This window comes from Stigmatopora argus, chromosome 16 (assembly GCF_051989625.1).
Source record: "Stigmatopora argus isolate UIUO_Sarg chromosome 16, RoL_Sarg_1.0, whole genome shotgun sequence".
Classification (NCBI taxonomy): domain Eukaryota; kingdom Metazoa; phylum Chordata; class Actinopteri; order Syngnathiformes; family Syngnathidae; genus Stigmatopora; species Stigmatopora argus.
This window is the reverse complement of record NC_135402.1, coordinates 2,452,527-2,467,512: the sequence shown is the minus strand read 5'-3', so window position 1 is coordinate 2,467,512 and position 14,986 is coordinate 2,452,527. Positions and strand designations below refer to the sequence as shown.

The 14,986-nt window shown below is 39.6% G+C and overlaps 2 protein-coding genes across 7 annotated transcripts in view; one reads left to right on the top strand and one right to left on the bottom strand.

Moving 5' to 3' along the window:
- The window catches only part of rxraa (retinoid X receptor, alpha a), a 112,216-nt gene extending 110,115 nt beyond the window's left edge, over positions 1 to 2,101 (top strand). For 2 of the 6 annotated variants that reach the window (XM_077623156.1, XM_077623158.1), the window contains 2 exons: positions 204 to 309; positions 1,326 to 2,100. In XM_077623156.1, coding sequence (XP_077479282.1) covers positions 204 to 309; positions 1,326 to 1,473 — 254 coding nt within the window. In that variant the 3' untranslated portion in view covers positions 1,474 to 2,100. Of the gene's footprint in view, positions 1 to 203; positions 310 to 1,325 lie in introns of all 6 variants that reach the window. The other 4 variants (XM_077623160.1, XM_077623159.1, XM_077623155.1 and 1 more) reach the window with 3 other exon arrangements.
- Positions 2,102 to 8,209: 6,108 nt separating this feature from the next.
- wdr5 (WD repeat domain 5) lies at positions 8,210 to 13,500 on the bottom strand. The gene is made up of 14 exons (XM_077623505.1): positions 13,287 to 13,500; positions 12,298 to 12,402; positions 12,121 to 12,229; positions 11,964 to 12,037; positions 11,745 to 11,834; positions 11,277 to 11,366; positions 11,111 to 11,194; positions 10,981 to 11,036; positions 10,864 to 10,910; positions 10,715 to 10,790; positions 9,617 to 9,650; positions 9,463 to 9,537; positions 9,314 to 9,401; positions 8,210 to 8,766 (listed from the first exon to the last, which is right to left on the bottom strand). Exons 2-14 carry the CDS (start codon positions 12,373 to 12,375, stop codon positions 8,666 to 8,668), a joined length of 1,002 nt encoding a protein of 333 aa, XP_077479631.1. The 5' UTR covers positions 12,376 to 12,402; positions 13,287 to 13,500; the 3' UTR covers positions 8,210 to 8,665.
- Positions 13,501 to 14,986: the final 1,486 nt, after the last annotated feature.

Genomic DNA, 14,986 nt, shown 5'->3' with positions numbered 1-14,986 from the left:
CAGGTCCTCAAAAGACGCAAGGTCAAAGCTCAACTTGTCTATCAGAGGCTCCTGCCCTTTATCGGGGGTTCACAAGTCCACTACATTGAGCTCAGAACTTGATTGGAATTTCCATAACAATGCCGTCTTTTCATGGCAAATCATCGATGCAATTTACGAAGGGAAAAAAATGAAGTTTGTCGTTTGTGTGCTTCTCTTTTCAGACTCCAAAGGTTTGTCCAATCCAGGTGAGGTAGAAGCTCTGAGAGAGAAAGTCTACGCATCTTTAGAGGCTTACTGCAAACACAAGTACCCGGAGCAACCTGGAAGGTATGGATTTTAAAAGGTCACGACCTTGCGGTGTCGCTAGCCAATCATTGGCTGCATGATTTTTAAAAAAAAAGTTAAATCTGAGATTCAATTTTAATTCTAATGCAAGATGATTCCTTCAAAACGGTACATAACGAGACAAAATTCACAATTGTTGCCACTGCTTTCACCTGACCTAAACCCTATAGAGAACCGCCGAATGATGGAAGCCCCTAAAGCAAGGGTCTCAGACTCGGATTGGTTCACGGGCCGCGTTAACGTCAACTCGATTTCATGTGGGCCGGACCATTTTAGATAACCATCCATATTTAGATTTTTTAAATTAAATGGATTAAAAGAACTGGATTAAAAGCCCCAAATATTCAAATTTTTTATAGATCTAAAACAATGTTTATTTTACCTTTTTTTAAATATATTTTTAGATTTTACAAAATGATTTTTGAACTAAAAACACAGAAAAAATGGATTAAAAAATTACAATTATTGATTTAAAAGGGGAAAATCAGGAAATTTAATATACATCTATACTCATCTTCATTTTAATTTAATCCTAAAACAGAAAGTCGGCACTCATGATTTACTTTCCCAGGCCGTACAAAATGATGCGGCGGGCCAAATTGGGCCCCCGGGCCGCCACTTTGACACACCTGCCCTAGAGTTTAACAGCGCAAATTCTGGTATCTCCAAATGTGTTTCCTGGCAACAAAAATGTCCACAAACACCCAATTTAAAGTTCTCTATCTGGGTCCAGTTTTTTTTCCATTCTGTCCAGATAAACAGAACTCTCAATGTCAAAAATATCAATCCAAAAAAGGCTTTGACTATCCAACAAAACTGGGAACACAGTGCATTTTTGAGCCTAGCATGACTCCAACATGACCGCGACAAGCTGTCCGGTCCACCTGAGACCAAAACACCTGCAAAAAAAAAGTCAACCCGAGCTAAGCTAAAGCGTATCGCTTGGCGGAAAGCGTCCAAGCTTCTCGCTAACCGAAAACCACTTGGCTGTGTGACAGATTCGCCAAGCTGCTGCTGCGGTTACCGGCACTGCGCTCCATCGGCCTCAAGTGTCTGGAGCATTTATTCTTCTTCAAACTCATAGGCGACACGCCCATCGACACCTTCCTGATGGAAATGCTCGAGGCGCCACATCAAATGACATAATACCTTGGAGGAAGGACAGAACTGCCTCGTCTTCATTTCCCAGCAGCCCTTTGGTAACAAAAAAAACAACAAAAAAAACCAAGAAGCAGCAGGGTCCGTTTTTCTTTATTTTGGTTTGTTTTTAAATGTCCCACCATTAGCGAGAGACATATCATGTGTTGGTGAACATTTCACCCCTTTAATCATCATCACCCCTCCCCTAAAAAACAGCAACTGAATTATGGATGTGTTTTTTCTACCTTGTAAAGTACTATCAACGAGAAATATCGATGAATATATACTGTATATCTCACAAGAATATGCGGCGGTGGAGAAGACAGAAGCAATGTACTGAGCCATCGTTAGCATTTAGCTTGGCGGCGAGACGGTACTCGGACGATTCGCCGACGGACGTTTGGCCGACGGACGTTTGGCCGACGGACGTTTGGCCGACGGACGTTTGGCCGACGGACGTTTGGCCGACGGACGTTTGGCCGACGGACGTTTGGCCGACGGACGTTTGGCCGACGGACGTTTGGCCGACGGACGTTTGGCCGACGGACGTTTGGCCGACGGACGTTTGGCCGACGGACAGTTCGCCGAACGGACGTTTCGCCGAAACGGGATTCACGCGCTCGCCCCGCCCCCGGATCGTGTGTGTACAAGTTTTTCAACCTCGGCCCGCGAACCATATACGGCCCGTTACAGATAACATTCATTTGGGAATAACAAGGGCATGTACTGCCCCCCGCTGGACATATTTCTAAATACAAGTACGTACTACCTACAATGTGCTGCCAATTTTTTATATTTTTTATTTTATCCTTGCGTTTAAAGTAGTAGCCATTTGGAGAGCACGCAGAACAGTACGTGATAGAAGAAATACAGAAAATAAAGTAGTAGTAACAGTAAGTACTACTGAAATGAAATTGTAAATCCAGAAATCCTACTCCAGAAAATTTACACCAGCATAGAAAACGTTGAGATTAATCTTTGAATTAAGGTTCTCAGCAAATCATTTTGAATATATATTTCCTAAAATAATGGGAAATTATTTAAAATTAAACTAGAAGTAAAAGTGTGTTCCATGGCATTTTCAGGTATTGTTCTCTAAGCCCTCTAGTCTGTCCAAGGCACTTAGAATTTCACATAAGTCTTCTAGTGTTGTTTTTCCTCAGTGTCAGACATCAATCCCCAGCTTTGATAAATTACTTTGCGTGTCCAAATGGCGACTACTTTAAATGCAAGGATAAAATAAAAAATATAAAAAATTGGCAGCACATTGTAGTACGTACTTGTATTTAGAAATATGTCCAGCGGGGGGCAGTACATGACCTTGTTATTCCTAACTGAATGTTATCTGTAACGGGCCGTATATGGCCCGCGGACCGAGGTTGAAAAACATGTGCACACACGATCCGGGGGTGGGGCGAGCGCGCGAATCCCGTTTCGGCAAAACGTCCATTCGGCGAACTGTCCGTTGGCCAAACGTCCGTCGGCCAAACATCTTTTGGCGAATCGTCCGGTCACGGGACTCGACACGTCTTGCACTAACGGTTTGAAGACGAAAAGAAAGAAAATGGACAGCTTTCGGGGATCTGGATTTGACTTGGAAGACTGCAAGTGATGAAGAACCTCAGGTGTCTGGCCCAGTTCCACTCCAACCCAAAACACGTCTTACTGTATCAACACTGTGCAACAACATCATCGGCGAAGGCCTAATTCACCCATCGGCCCAATCAGGAAAATGTCGCGATCCACCTCGGGGCGCCGAGGTCGATCGGGGAGTGGGGCGGGGCTTATGTATGTACAATCTGCACGCTTGTGTGCACACAGGAAGAAGCCAGGCAGTTGTCAGCTGACGCTACACGCCGCCGGCAACTGGCATTCCAACAATCTGCCTTTTTGTTTCGTTTTTTTTCCCCCAAACCGGAATCTGAAACGCAGCGTTTAAGATCCGTCCCCTTTCGCCAGTCGCCCAATCTCCGCGTCGCCTCTCGCCCGTAAAACGACGACCCCTCCGCTCGCACCCTCTGCTTTTCAAGACGACGTTGGTGAAAGCTTTCAACCGTTGACAGTATTTACGTGTTTTTTTTTTGTGTTCAATGTCGGAGCAGCACTGCACTTTTACCTCAGTTGGTCGACCCTCAACAGGCCTTTTGACGGTATACAGTAATACCTCGCCACTTGGCGGATTCGCCACATCACGGTTTTGGAGCCGCCAAATATCGATGAAAAGTTTATAGCGTAGCAACAATAATACAAAGATGTCAAGTCACAATTGAAGAGTATTTAACTGCGGGTTCCTACTAGTGAGGCTTTATCGAGAAGGACGAGGCTAACGTTAGCTTTGAGTAAAACTATCGTCTCGTAACCGAACAAACAAATTTTAATTAACTTGGATTAATATATACAGACACACTCAAACATACGTTTAATGTAACTTTACACAAAACTGAATTCAATTTTTTTTTTTTTTACCTTAGTTCTGGGCGGGTTAGCTGTTTGCTGTTGTATTCCCTTCAAAATATTCCGAAAATGATGCACACAAATGTCCTTACAATAGGATAACGCACGACCACTTGCCAACGAGAAGTAGTCTTGAATGAGCGATCGCTCCGTTAACGGGAGCTAACAGGTTAAGGAAGGAATAACACTGAAAAAATGCAACAGCTCAGCCTACCCACGTATTGATTGTGGGTAATGAAGTTTTATTCTGAGAAAGGGTGCCATTGACTATCAGTGTTGTGTGCACGAGTATACTTCATTACCCAGAAAGCCCTCTTTTTGCCCGCGCATGCGCGTTGTGCATTTCCTGGTCGAAACTCGTCTGAATAAATCGTTCAGTACTCGTAGATATCTGTTATACACAAAAGAGATGCGGCAAAAAAAGACAGTGCGCTACAATGATAAATAGCCTCTCATGTCATAGCCACCTGGCTTGGTCGCATCTCAAAATTTTGATCGTATCTCGGGCGAATTATTCGGTCGAAATTTTCATCGCACATAGAGCATGTCGTAGGTAAAGCTGATTGTAGGTCGAGGTACCACTGTACAGTACAATCTTGATTTTATTTCATACGAGTGTGAGTTATTTCTTAACAATTGTTCTACAAAAAAGGCCTTTAAAAGTCCAAATACTTACTGACCTACATCGGCAGGTTTCGGAACCCGTGAACCGCGAAAAATGAGGTATTACTGTATACGGAAAGAGAAGCGCTTTTCATTGCGGCGGAGCGGTTGTTTGTTTATTTGTTACTTTGCACTTAACCTCACGGCATAGCTGATGTCGACGCAATTGACCTCGAGGTGGGAACTTGGCCCCCGGCCCAATTGGGAGGCCCCGCTTATTTTCCTCTTCATGTGAGACAGACCCTCGCTGTCGCCTCAGCGTTTTAGATTTCATCGTTTTGACAAATCCACTTCAATTTAGACAGAAATTCACTTTGTCATTCTGGCCTCATGCGGTTTTTACCACACGGCTTTCCCATCCATCCCGATACGTTATCATCGGCCTTTTCATAGGAAGCAAACATATTCTCAAATGATGTATATACTTTATGTATAGATGACCGGAACAGCAGACTTTCAAAGTAAGACGTGTTAAATGATGAAAGGTAAAAAAAAAAATCTTAATTTCCTTAGTTTTTCTTTTTTGATCTGCATGTTCTTTATTCGCAAGCACTTTGATGCAGTCAGGACCTGAGCACTGTGTTTTATTAATACGGAATATGGGCCGTGGGTTCAATTCCCATCCATTATTTTGACACCAATTTACTGACTTTTCTATTCAAATTGGGATCTTATCAATCAAATCGATCAAAATGGGGGGGCACTCGGGTCAGATTGAAAGGGAAAATGATGAGGTTTGACATATAAAAAAATTCAGGTGCAGAAATAACACCATTTAGACAATTTATTACATAGTGATTGTACTTGGAATAGATTTTATTTTGACATCACGTTAGAATTCTCAGGAGCTTCGGACATTAGTCAGAGGGAAAAAAATGACAGGCGTCCCAGGGGCGGACATTAGGGGGGGCTACACTTGGGGGGGCTGGCCTATCGGGGGCTCGCTTTCAGGGGGGTATAAAAAAACAAACGTAAGATAATGTTCGGAGCAATAATTTAGTGGTTCAGTGTTAAAATATCGATTTGGGACGGGTCGCAGGGCCAAAAAATAATACTATCGCTCTGTCGTAATACTTTTTATTTCGACTGGAGATTTTTATTTCCAATGTGGTTCAATTACTCTTCTGTACGGAGTAGTTTTACACTCTTTTTTTTTGTTTTTTCTTTTTCTTTTGGCACCCTGATGACTATTTTCTGACCCCAATGACCTCTGTTAGCTTTGGTTAAAGTTGGCGTCTTTGTCAAACCAGAAGGAAATTCACAAAATGTGTATAATTTTCTCATGATTTGCCCCCAGATTTCACAAAAAAACTTAAACTTGGAGGTATTATGCCCTTCTTTTTAAAAAACAAGCCCCTCAGTAGGTTAAGAATGATGATCTTGCACCCTGTAGTGGATGAAAATCTGCACTGCAGTTTGTACTTGATTTCTTTTTTTCTGCATGTATACTTTTTTTGTTGTTGTTTTGACCGAGCAGACATTTTCTCACAGGGTTTTCTGCTTGGTTTTGCCAAAAAAAAAGATTTAGAGAAGGGAGCAATAATTTTACAAGACTTATTGGCGTGTTTTATTAATATAAACTATCCAGGTGACAGTATTGACTGCCAGTGTGAGCTCAGTTTACAGTACAGTATTTATATATGAAATATATACATTCAGAAGAATAAATTGCCTGTTTTAAAAAAAATATTTGGGAGAAGTGTTGCTGCTTTTTAGTCTGCCAGGTTTAGCCAAAAAAAATCCCCTAAAAAATGTCCTTTTAGGACCAGGTGAAGCCATAAAATGTGGATTTTAAGACGAAAAGGCGAAAATCATGATCGCAAATGACAACCCTTCGTGTAAAAGCTATATTTTGTTAATATGTATATGTGTATGTATTTATAAATAAATATATCGGCCGATTTAGAGTGTCTTTCCGACCAAATTGATTCCACGCTGGTTTTTCTGGTGTTTTTATGCCATAAACTAGGAGGGAAATTTTTATGCATTTCAGAATAAGTTTAAAAAAAAAAATGTAACCAGCAGAATCCCAGTATAAATTTGTCCTATAACAATAACCAGTTTCTCACCAGACCAACAGGATCTCACAACTTGGGTTTATACAAAAGGTGGTTAAATTTTAAGTACGTTAAACCCCTAAAAAAATGTTTGTTTGCCTGGCAATTGTACATTAAAAAAATAGGCTGAGCTTATGACACAATCACTGCTTTGTTTTGTGCAGACAAACTATTCGATAAAATTTAAAGTAAAACATTGAGAGGAAAAAAAAAGATATATTTTTGTAGAAAAGTCAATTTTATTCCTTGCTCATGTACTCCTTTTTGTCCTGTTTTTTTTTGTGGGTTCATGTTTACGCGGACGATCATTTCGAGGCTTAAAAAAAACGGTGGCTTTTTTTTTCCTTTGCTGTGTTCGACCTATCGCCGCAAAATGTCCTTTTTTTTCGTTTGTGTCGACTGATGTTTTGTCATTTGTTTTTTTCTGTATTGTCCACTGATGTTTCATTGAGAGGTAAAAAAAATGGATTAAAAAAACAAAGTGAAAATGCCTGTTGTTTTGAGAATTCAGGTGAGGACTTTGTAAATTGAGCATAAACTTGTTATTTTAAAAGTGCATGCACCTTTTTGATGATGTCTTCATATTCACAGGACTCTTCTGGAAAATAACGTATTCCCACGCTGGTAAGTTTACACAATAGAAGTCACATTGTAGCTTTTATTTAAAACCTAAAATCCAAGATTTGCCAGAAATGGGCCCCACATGGAGGCAAACATTTGATCAATGCCACTATCTTTTTAGCCAATCAGACTTGATATACCGTATTTTTAGCCGCAGTGTCAATAAGGAGTGCTATTTCTGTATTTTACACGCACAAAGGACGCACCGTTTTTAAAGACGCAGCCAGGCATGGTAAAACATACACCAGCTTAAACATACACGCTACACCCACACACGCTAAAAACACGTTTTTAAAAAGGCAACGGAAGCAAAACTGAGTTCGGTTGTACTTTATTTAGCCAGTTTACAATGTACTCATGTCATCCTCATCACCCACAAATCCATCAAAGTCTTCATTTTCTGTGTCCTAATTGAACAATTGCCCAAATGAGTCATCGAAAACTGAGTTTTTTACGTTCTCCAGGCGGCCACAATCCATTCGCAAATAGTAGCTAGCGTAACTATTCCAATGCAGTTTTCCATGCTTCGTAAAGCTGTGTTGATGTCGATGTATACAGGCCACAATCCATTGGGTGTATTGACAAAAGAACTACATATCCCAGCAGTCACTGCGCAGTACTTTTTCTACGGGGAAAATAGTAGTTAGGGGGCTGCTTGCCGTAGTTGTGAGAACTGTAGAGGAGGATGTACCCTATCGACTGATTTATTTTATTTTATCGTGATAACAATTTTAGTATTGGTCCATACATAAAGCACACTGGATTATAAGGCATCCTGTCTATTTTGGAGAAAATTTAAGACTTTTATGTGCGCCTTATAGTCGTGAAAATACGGTAATGTAAATAGACTTAACTGTGTATGTGTGATTCCCTACTTTGACAGTCGTCTTATACTCGGACTGTCCTACTTTACATTGACTGCTTTATGCAAAAACGAATGCAAGACATGGGTTGTTTTGTTTATTAGAAAATCAAAACTGACATCACTCAACAATAACAGACATAATGGCAAAAAACTAAAAACCTTATTCTGTTTTTTTTTGTTCAGACCACAAGTGAATTGTCATGAAATTTTTCCATTAACGTTAAACGTTCCGTCCAACGACACTGACGCACTAAGAAATGATGTCATGATAGCCCGTTAAACAATTACCCATTTTACTAACAAAATGTGTAGTAAGGCGGAAGGACACAAAACCACGTGGAATACATTTTTCGTGCAGAACAGACAGCTAAACACGTTTTTTTTGTTTTGTTTTTTAGCTGACATTTCTTCTTGCGCATCACTGCTGGAGTTAATTCCCTGTAAACTCGGCCCCCAAAAACTCACAGGTGGGGAGAAAGTCCTCCTTTTTATATATATTTATAAAAAAAAGTTTAAAAAAAAAAATTAGTGTGAGGCTTTAGCAATCGCTTTTCCAAAGCTTGATGGTTTTGTCATTTTCTAACGCGGCGGATGCGATGATGTTCTCTGTCGGGTGGCAAGCCGTTGAGATAACCACATCTGGAAGTTTCAAAGACACGTTAAAACAATTTTTCAGTGTTTGTCTTAAAAGATGACAACATAAAACAGTCCAATTTTAACATCATTGTGCCATCTTTGTCGTGTGCGGTCGATTGGTCGCCGGTCTTTTGGTCACCGTCTTTTGGTCGCCGGTCTTTTGGTCGCCGGTCTTTTGGTCGCCTCGACCGCGACAACGGGCGACCAAAAGACCGACGACAAAACAAGGTAAAACCACACGGTCTACGCATCAATAAAAGCCAAAAATGGCCATGAGCAGTTTCACTGAGCCGACGTCTGAGTGTAGAAGAGTTGGTATATACGTGTTGTCCCTTTTAAGAAGCTATGTCAGTCAGGGTTTTAACAAAAAACAATAAAAGTCCGGGAAATTCGGAGCTTTTCTTTAGCCTAATAATTACTAGGGCATGAAGTATGACTAAATAGTAATTTGCGGTTTGTATTTAAGGAATTTGAGCAACGATTTAAATTGTAATTATCAATAACCTTCCGGGCGACCAATCGACCGTGTACCATCTTTGTTAGCAAGTACCTGTGTGTCCCTGCAGTTTCTGCACAATCTCCTTTGTCTGCAGGTTCCAGATATACACCATGTTGTCCTCCGAGCCCGACACGATCCACTGCGAGAGAGCGCTTTAAATATCGAGTTGGAAAAAAAGAGTAGGTGATCTTTCAACTGACCTTTCCACCCGTGACGGAGAAGTTGGCAAACACGCAGTACTTCTCGTTTTTATGGCCCGTGTACGTTTTCAAGCACTGCGAAAAAAAAGGAGCAATTTAGCTTAGCTTCACGTCAAACTTGGCTTCAATGTTTTAAATAGAAGAGCAAAATTACCTTTCCTTTGCTGTAGTCCCACAGCTTCAGTGTGCTGAGAAGCAAAAGGCAAAATATAATTGAGGAAAAAGTAATGTTACAATCTGCCGGTAGTTGTTTGGTGTAATCGGGCATTCATTTTGGACACACGCACACGGTGATTTTAAATAACTATAACATAAAAGCATTTATATGCTCATCTTGAAATGTATACGAGGTCACAAGTGATCACTTACTTACGGGTTTGAATAAAACAATGAAAGCGTGCGAACCTGCCAAAAGTTAGATTTGTAATTAACTTATTTAGAAAAAATATTAATAATACTATTGGAAGTCCACCACTAAATAACACGCTATTGAAAAAATGTGCACGGTATTTGAATAAATTCTTTATTAAAAAAATAAATCTTAGCATTAAATAATAAATATGGATGCACGGTATTTGAATAAATTCTTTATTTAAAAAAATAAATCTTAGCATTAAATAATGAATAAATATGGAGACAACGGTTCTCTTCTCAAACTTCAGCACACTAAATTGGAATTTCCAAGCAACCGAGCAGAAATGATCTGCGACCACACATGTGATGCTCGATGTGACGGCGCTGTGAACTAAAGTGAAGGGGACATTACTTTTTTCAGTCTCGTCGTCACCCGAATTGGTTTGCTGAACGTCTATATCTTTTTTTAATACTGAATAAGAGACAATAATATCGTCAATATTGCTATGCATCATCTTCAGATGTTGTTTTTCAGGTAACATTTATTATTTAGCAGTGAGCTACTGTGCCGTCTAAAGTGGAAGATCGTCTAGTGTAAGTTTTATTACACATCAACAACCACTGCAGAATCAGGTGTGTGGAAATTTTTCAGTTTGTCTTTTTCAGTTTGTCGTTTTCAGGAATCGGCTCAGAGTTTCGGAAGAATTGGACAGATCTTTAAAAATAGGTCATTTATGCTAATGGGGTGTTGGCATTGTAAATGGCTTGGATAGGCTTAGGAAACAAGGTAGTCAAAGAATAGGTCAGTTTTCCAAGTAATGGTGGTTGACTAACATTCCAAAATTGAGCGATATTAGAGAGGAATATAGATTCAAAAATAAATGATCTGGTCACTCACTTGTCCAGCGTCGCGGCCAAGATGTATTTCCCGTTGGGAGAAAACTTGACGAAAGACACGGGAGGGTTGTCGTCATCTAGCGTAAACACCGAGAGTCAACATTTGAGGCAAAGCTGACATTTAACATTAAAAAAAATTGTATTACGTACCTATGAGTGTTTTTAAACACTGCCCAGACGCCGTGTCCCAAATGCGGCTAAAGACAAAAGAAAATAGGGTGAAAAAAACCCACCACCAATCAAAATGAGCGGTCAGTCCATTCTCACCAAAGTCCGTCGTAGCTGCTGGACACAATCAGGGATCCGTCTCGGTTAAAATGGACCTAAGAGAAGATGATTTGTTAATATCACGTCCCTTTTTTTTAGCTTAACGATAACGCAAAATGAGCCAATTTACAGCGGAGACGGGGTCCGAATGAGCCGGCAGGGTTTTCAAACACTTTCCGGTCTTCACGTCCCATATTCGCACACTCTCGTCAAACTGGGGAAATGATTAAAAACAAAAGAAAAAACAGCGAATCAACTCCACTTCCTGGTGGTTATTAAAGAGCGTGTGCACTCACGGATCCCGACACGATGAGATTAGATTGCGGGTTGAAGTTGCAGCAGAAGACGTAGTTGCTGTGACCTTTCAAGGTCTTTAAGCATTTTCCCTGCAAGGAAAAGAGGTCAAAAGAATTCAAATGAATCTGGAAATTCCAACAATTATGTCCGATGAATATAGTTTAAGCAACATGGGACCCCACGAGTAAAACATTATGATTCTTTTGTCAATGCCAAACTATTCTAATGCAGTACTACACAAAGCTATCATTAACCTGTTCATCTACATATGGAATAAACATGTAAACATGGCTCGCTTGGTATTTGCAAATAGCTGAAAGAAATTGGGACATTGTTTAAAAAAAAATAGAAAAGGTGGAAGCGGACTAAACAAATATTGAAGAAAAACCTTAACAGTTTTGAGGCAAACGACTAAAATTGGAGGGAAATGTTATTTTTATTTTTTTTGCAAGGTGACCAGAGCGTACCGAGCTGACATCCCAGATCTTCAGGGTCTTATCATCAGACGCCGACACCAAGAGGTTAGAATCCGACGACCAGGCCACATCGGATATTCCCTGCGGATCGGTGTTTTTGCAAAAGTGAGTGAAATCATGTGATTTTTGACCATCAAAAATTAGCAAGCTAAGAACGGCTTTGATTTGCTTACAAATTAATTCACGTCACGTTAATGCCATTCCACTTACAAGTTTGTGTCCCGATATGGTTTTCTCAAATTTGCCGTCGTACGCTCCCCAGATTTTGATGAGTTTATCCGCAGCTGCAAAAGAATTATAACGGGCTGGATGATTGTGTGCACACACACACATATGCGCACACATACAAAATGGCTGAAGAACTTACAAGAGCTGGCCAGCCATTCTCCACTAGGGCTGAACTTGACAGAGGACACGGCTTTAGTGTGGCCTGCTAGCGTGAACTTCAATCCGTAATTGGGCTTGGAGGGAGTTGACTAAAAATGACAGGAAATTAGAGAAGAAAAGAAAAAAAAACAATGGATGGAATTGATGTTTGGCCAACCTTATTCTGACTGGAAGACGTTGTCGTGGCCACCGGGGGCTTTGTGTCCGTCTCTGGCTTCTTATCTTCTGTTGCCATGGCAATGGAGTGAGCATCAACTGTACCCTGTTAGTTAGGGATAGGATAGATAAATCATTCAAACTGCTTATTGTTTGGTTAACTTATTTACTTCCAGGAATTTGTGAGGATTGATTCATTTTTCAAGCGTCACACAAAATTGTTTTCTCTGGCTACACGAGTGCAAAACTTACAAAAAGAAAGATTGCAATCACATCTTTCATCTTAAAAGACCATTGTTTATAAGATTATTTCTATTTATTCTACCATTGTTCGCAAATTTCATGAATAGGAACCATTTTGTTTTAGCGTTTTGACTGTGTTGCATTTAGAAAATTAGGAAAAATTATAATTTTAAATGTTCTTGTTGTTAGTCATTGTGTGAGTGTGAGGAAGATATTTGAAACTCATGAAACACTGGGGAATAATTGGTCATGCATTTCAGCCGTGAAATAATTGCATTAATGTATTTTATTTCATTTTAAAAACTTAATTCTAAAGAACTAGATAGTTAGCATCCTCTTGCCTACGAACCAGTGATTAGTGCTTTGTAAATTAATATCAATCAATAAATCATTGCCCACAATTCCTCAGTGTGTGATTGGGCCAATTTGAATAAAATCACTTCATTCGACATAAAACCGTGGACGGAAACGGAATTAGAAATATCAGCAAAGAAACACAACTCTGACAAGCAACTCTTATGGCAAGCTAACATGCTATGCTAACGCTATAACCTCTGCCAATTCTTCATTTTAAATCGTCAATAAAAACATCCGATCTTTTGAAAACGATGCATATACCACAGAAAAATGCTAAATACTCTTTGCCGAGGAAGCGCATGCACTGATGCTGTTGACAAACTTGAGTTAGCAATGATGGAGCGGCCCTCGTTTTACACAATGAGTGTTCACATCAAGGTCGATACTTACCGGGATTTAATCGAGATTTAGCGTCAGGTTACAGCAGCTCATTAAACACCGGTAGGAATATGTGTACGTATAATCGGTTGGTGAGAATTAGCGATCTCCGATTTGCCTTGCAACTTGAACGTTTGCTATCAAGGAGGAGGGAGCGAGGCTAAGCGGGGAATGTGCCACTGCGATGTTGCTCAGAGCGCATGCGCAAATACAACAGAGGATACGGACCGTCACGGTGGACAAAAAGAGTTTGGCCAGGGGCGTCAATAGGTTTTTTTTTTTTTTTAGGGCAGGGGTGGCTCAACCCACGCCCTCCTGAGGAGCAGAGGATGGTCATTCATGAAGTAGACGTTAAGCAAATAAAAGTAATTATCAAGTAAACAAGAATTGGCTGATAACTTTCATAGATCTACTCAACTATTTGAAATAATTAGATGTGCAGGCTTTTTTTAATGGTGAAAACTAACAAAACACCCTGCTCCAGCACCCCCCGCGACCCTAGTGAGGATAAAACTGATACTGCTTAACATTTTTTTTCATAATCATTTAACACAAGCCCATTATGCAAAAAAAAAGATTCCCCGTGTGAATTAATTTTACATACTCTACTATAATATATACTATATATACTAAGTCAGTGGCGGTCCGTGCATTTTCTCGTAGCGCCTTCAACGTATCAATCCAACCCTCAAACACTATTTTATGGCTATAAAACCTCTACTGCAGCTACAGCTGCGACACATAAAAAATAATCAATAAATCTGCACAAAAATGGGGTAAAATCCACTTCCTAGCAGCATTTCATGATTAAATACAAATACTGGAGCTTTTCAGACATTACAACCGGCCCGGGGGGTGATTTTCCCGGGAAAAGACAGCAATGAACGTCAATGGCGTACGGGCAAACATTGCCCGAAAATGGGGTAAAATCCAGCCAAAAACAGCATTTATTGATTAAATACAAATACTGGAGCTTTTTAGACATATTGAGTAATATTTGACTTTGTATTTTACATCAACTCACCATTATTCCAAGCCATCTGACTCCATTAAAAGTTTAAAATTTGAGACACCAAGAATGATTCATTGTATTGTATTACATAAAATTTTGTTTTCAAAAAAAAAATGACATACTTGGTATATATTGGATAATAAAGTTATCCAATATATACTAAGTATGTCAATGTTTTTTTTAGAAAACAAAAGTTTATGCCAGCTCATGTTTGCCAAAGATAACGTGGAACAGACTTGAATATGAATTTGACTAATATATGACCACTACATTTAAAAATTGTTGAGTTAATCATTATTTATTAACTCATTTATAACCCCATTACATTAAATTTACTTAAAAGTTTTGTATGACTAAAAAATGTCTTTTCAAAAGCCTATTGAAAACTAATCAACCTACCAAAGGAACCAATCAGGTACATCCATCCAATTATTTAACAATATTTATCCGAGTCTAAAATATGAAGAGTCCATTTTTCACAAATGTTTATTCATCTTTTCTTCATTCTTATTTTTCAAGTCATAGTCATCAGGGGTACACAAACAGTGGTTCAAAGTGAACAATTATCTAACATCGTGTTAAGTTACTTATTACTGTTTGACATGAACATTTTCAAGATGCAAATGTCGCAAAGTCACCAAGACTAGCATCAGCTTGACAAACTTGCTAATGTTGAGCCTGTTTTTGTTTCAATAATTTC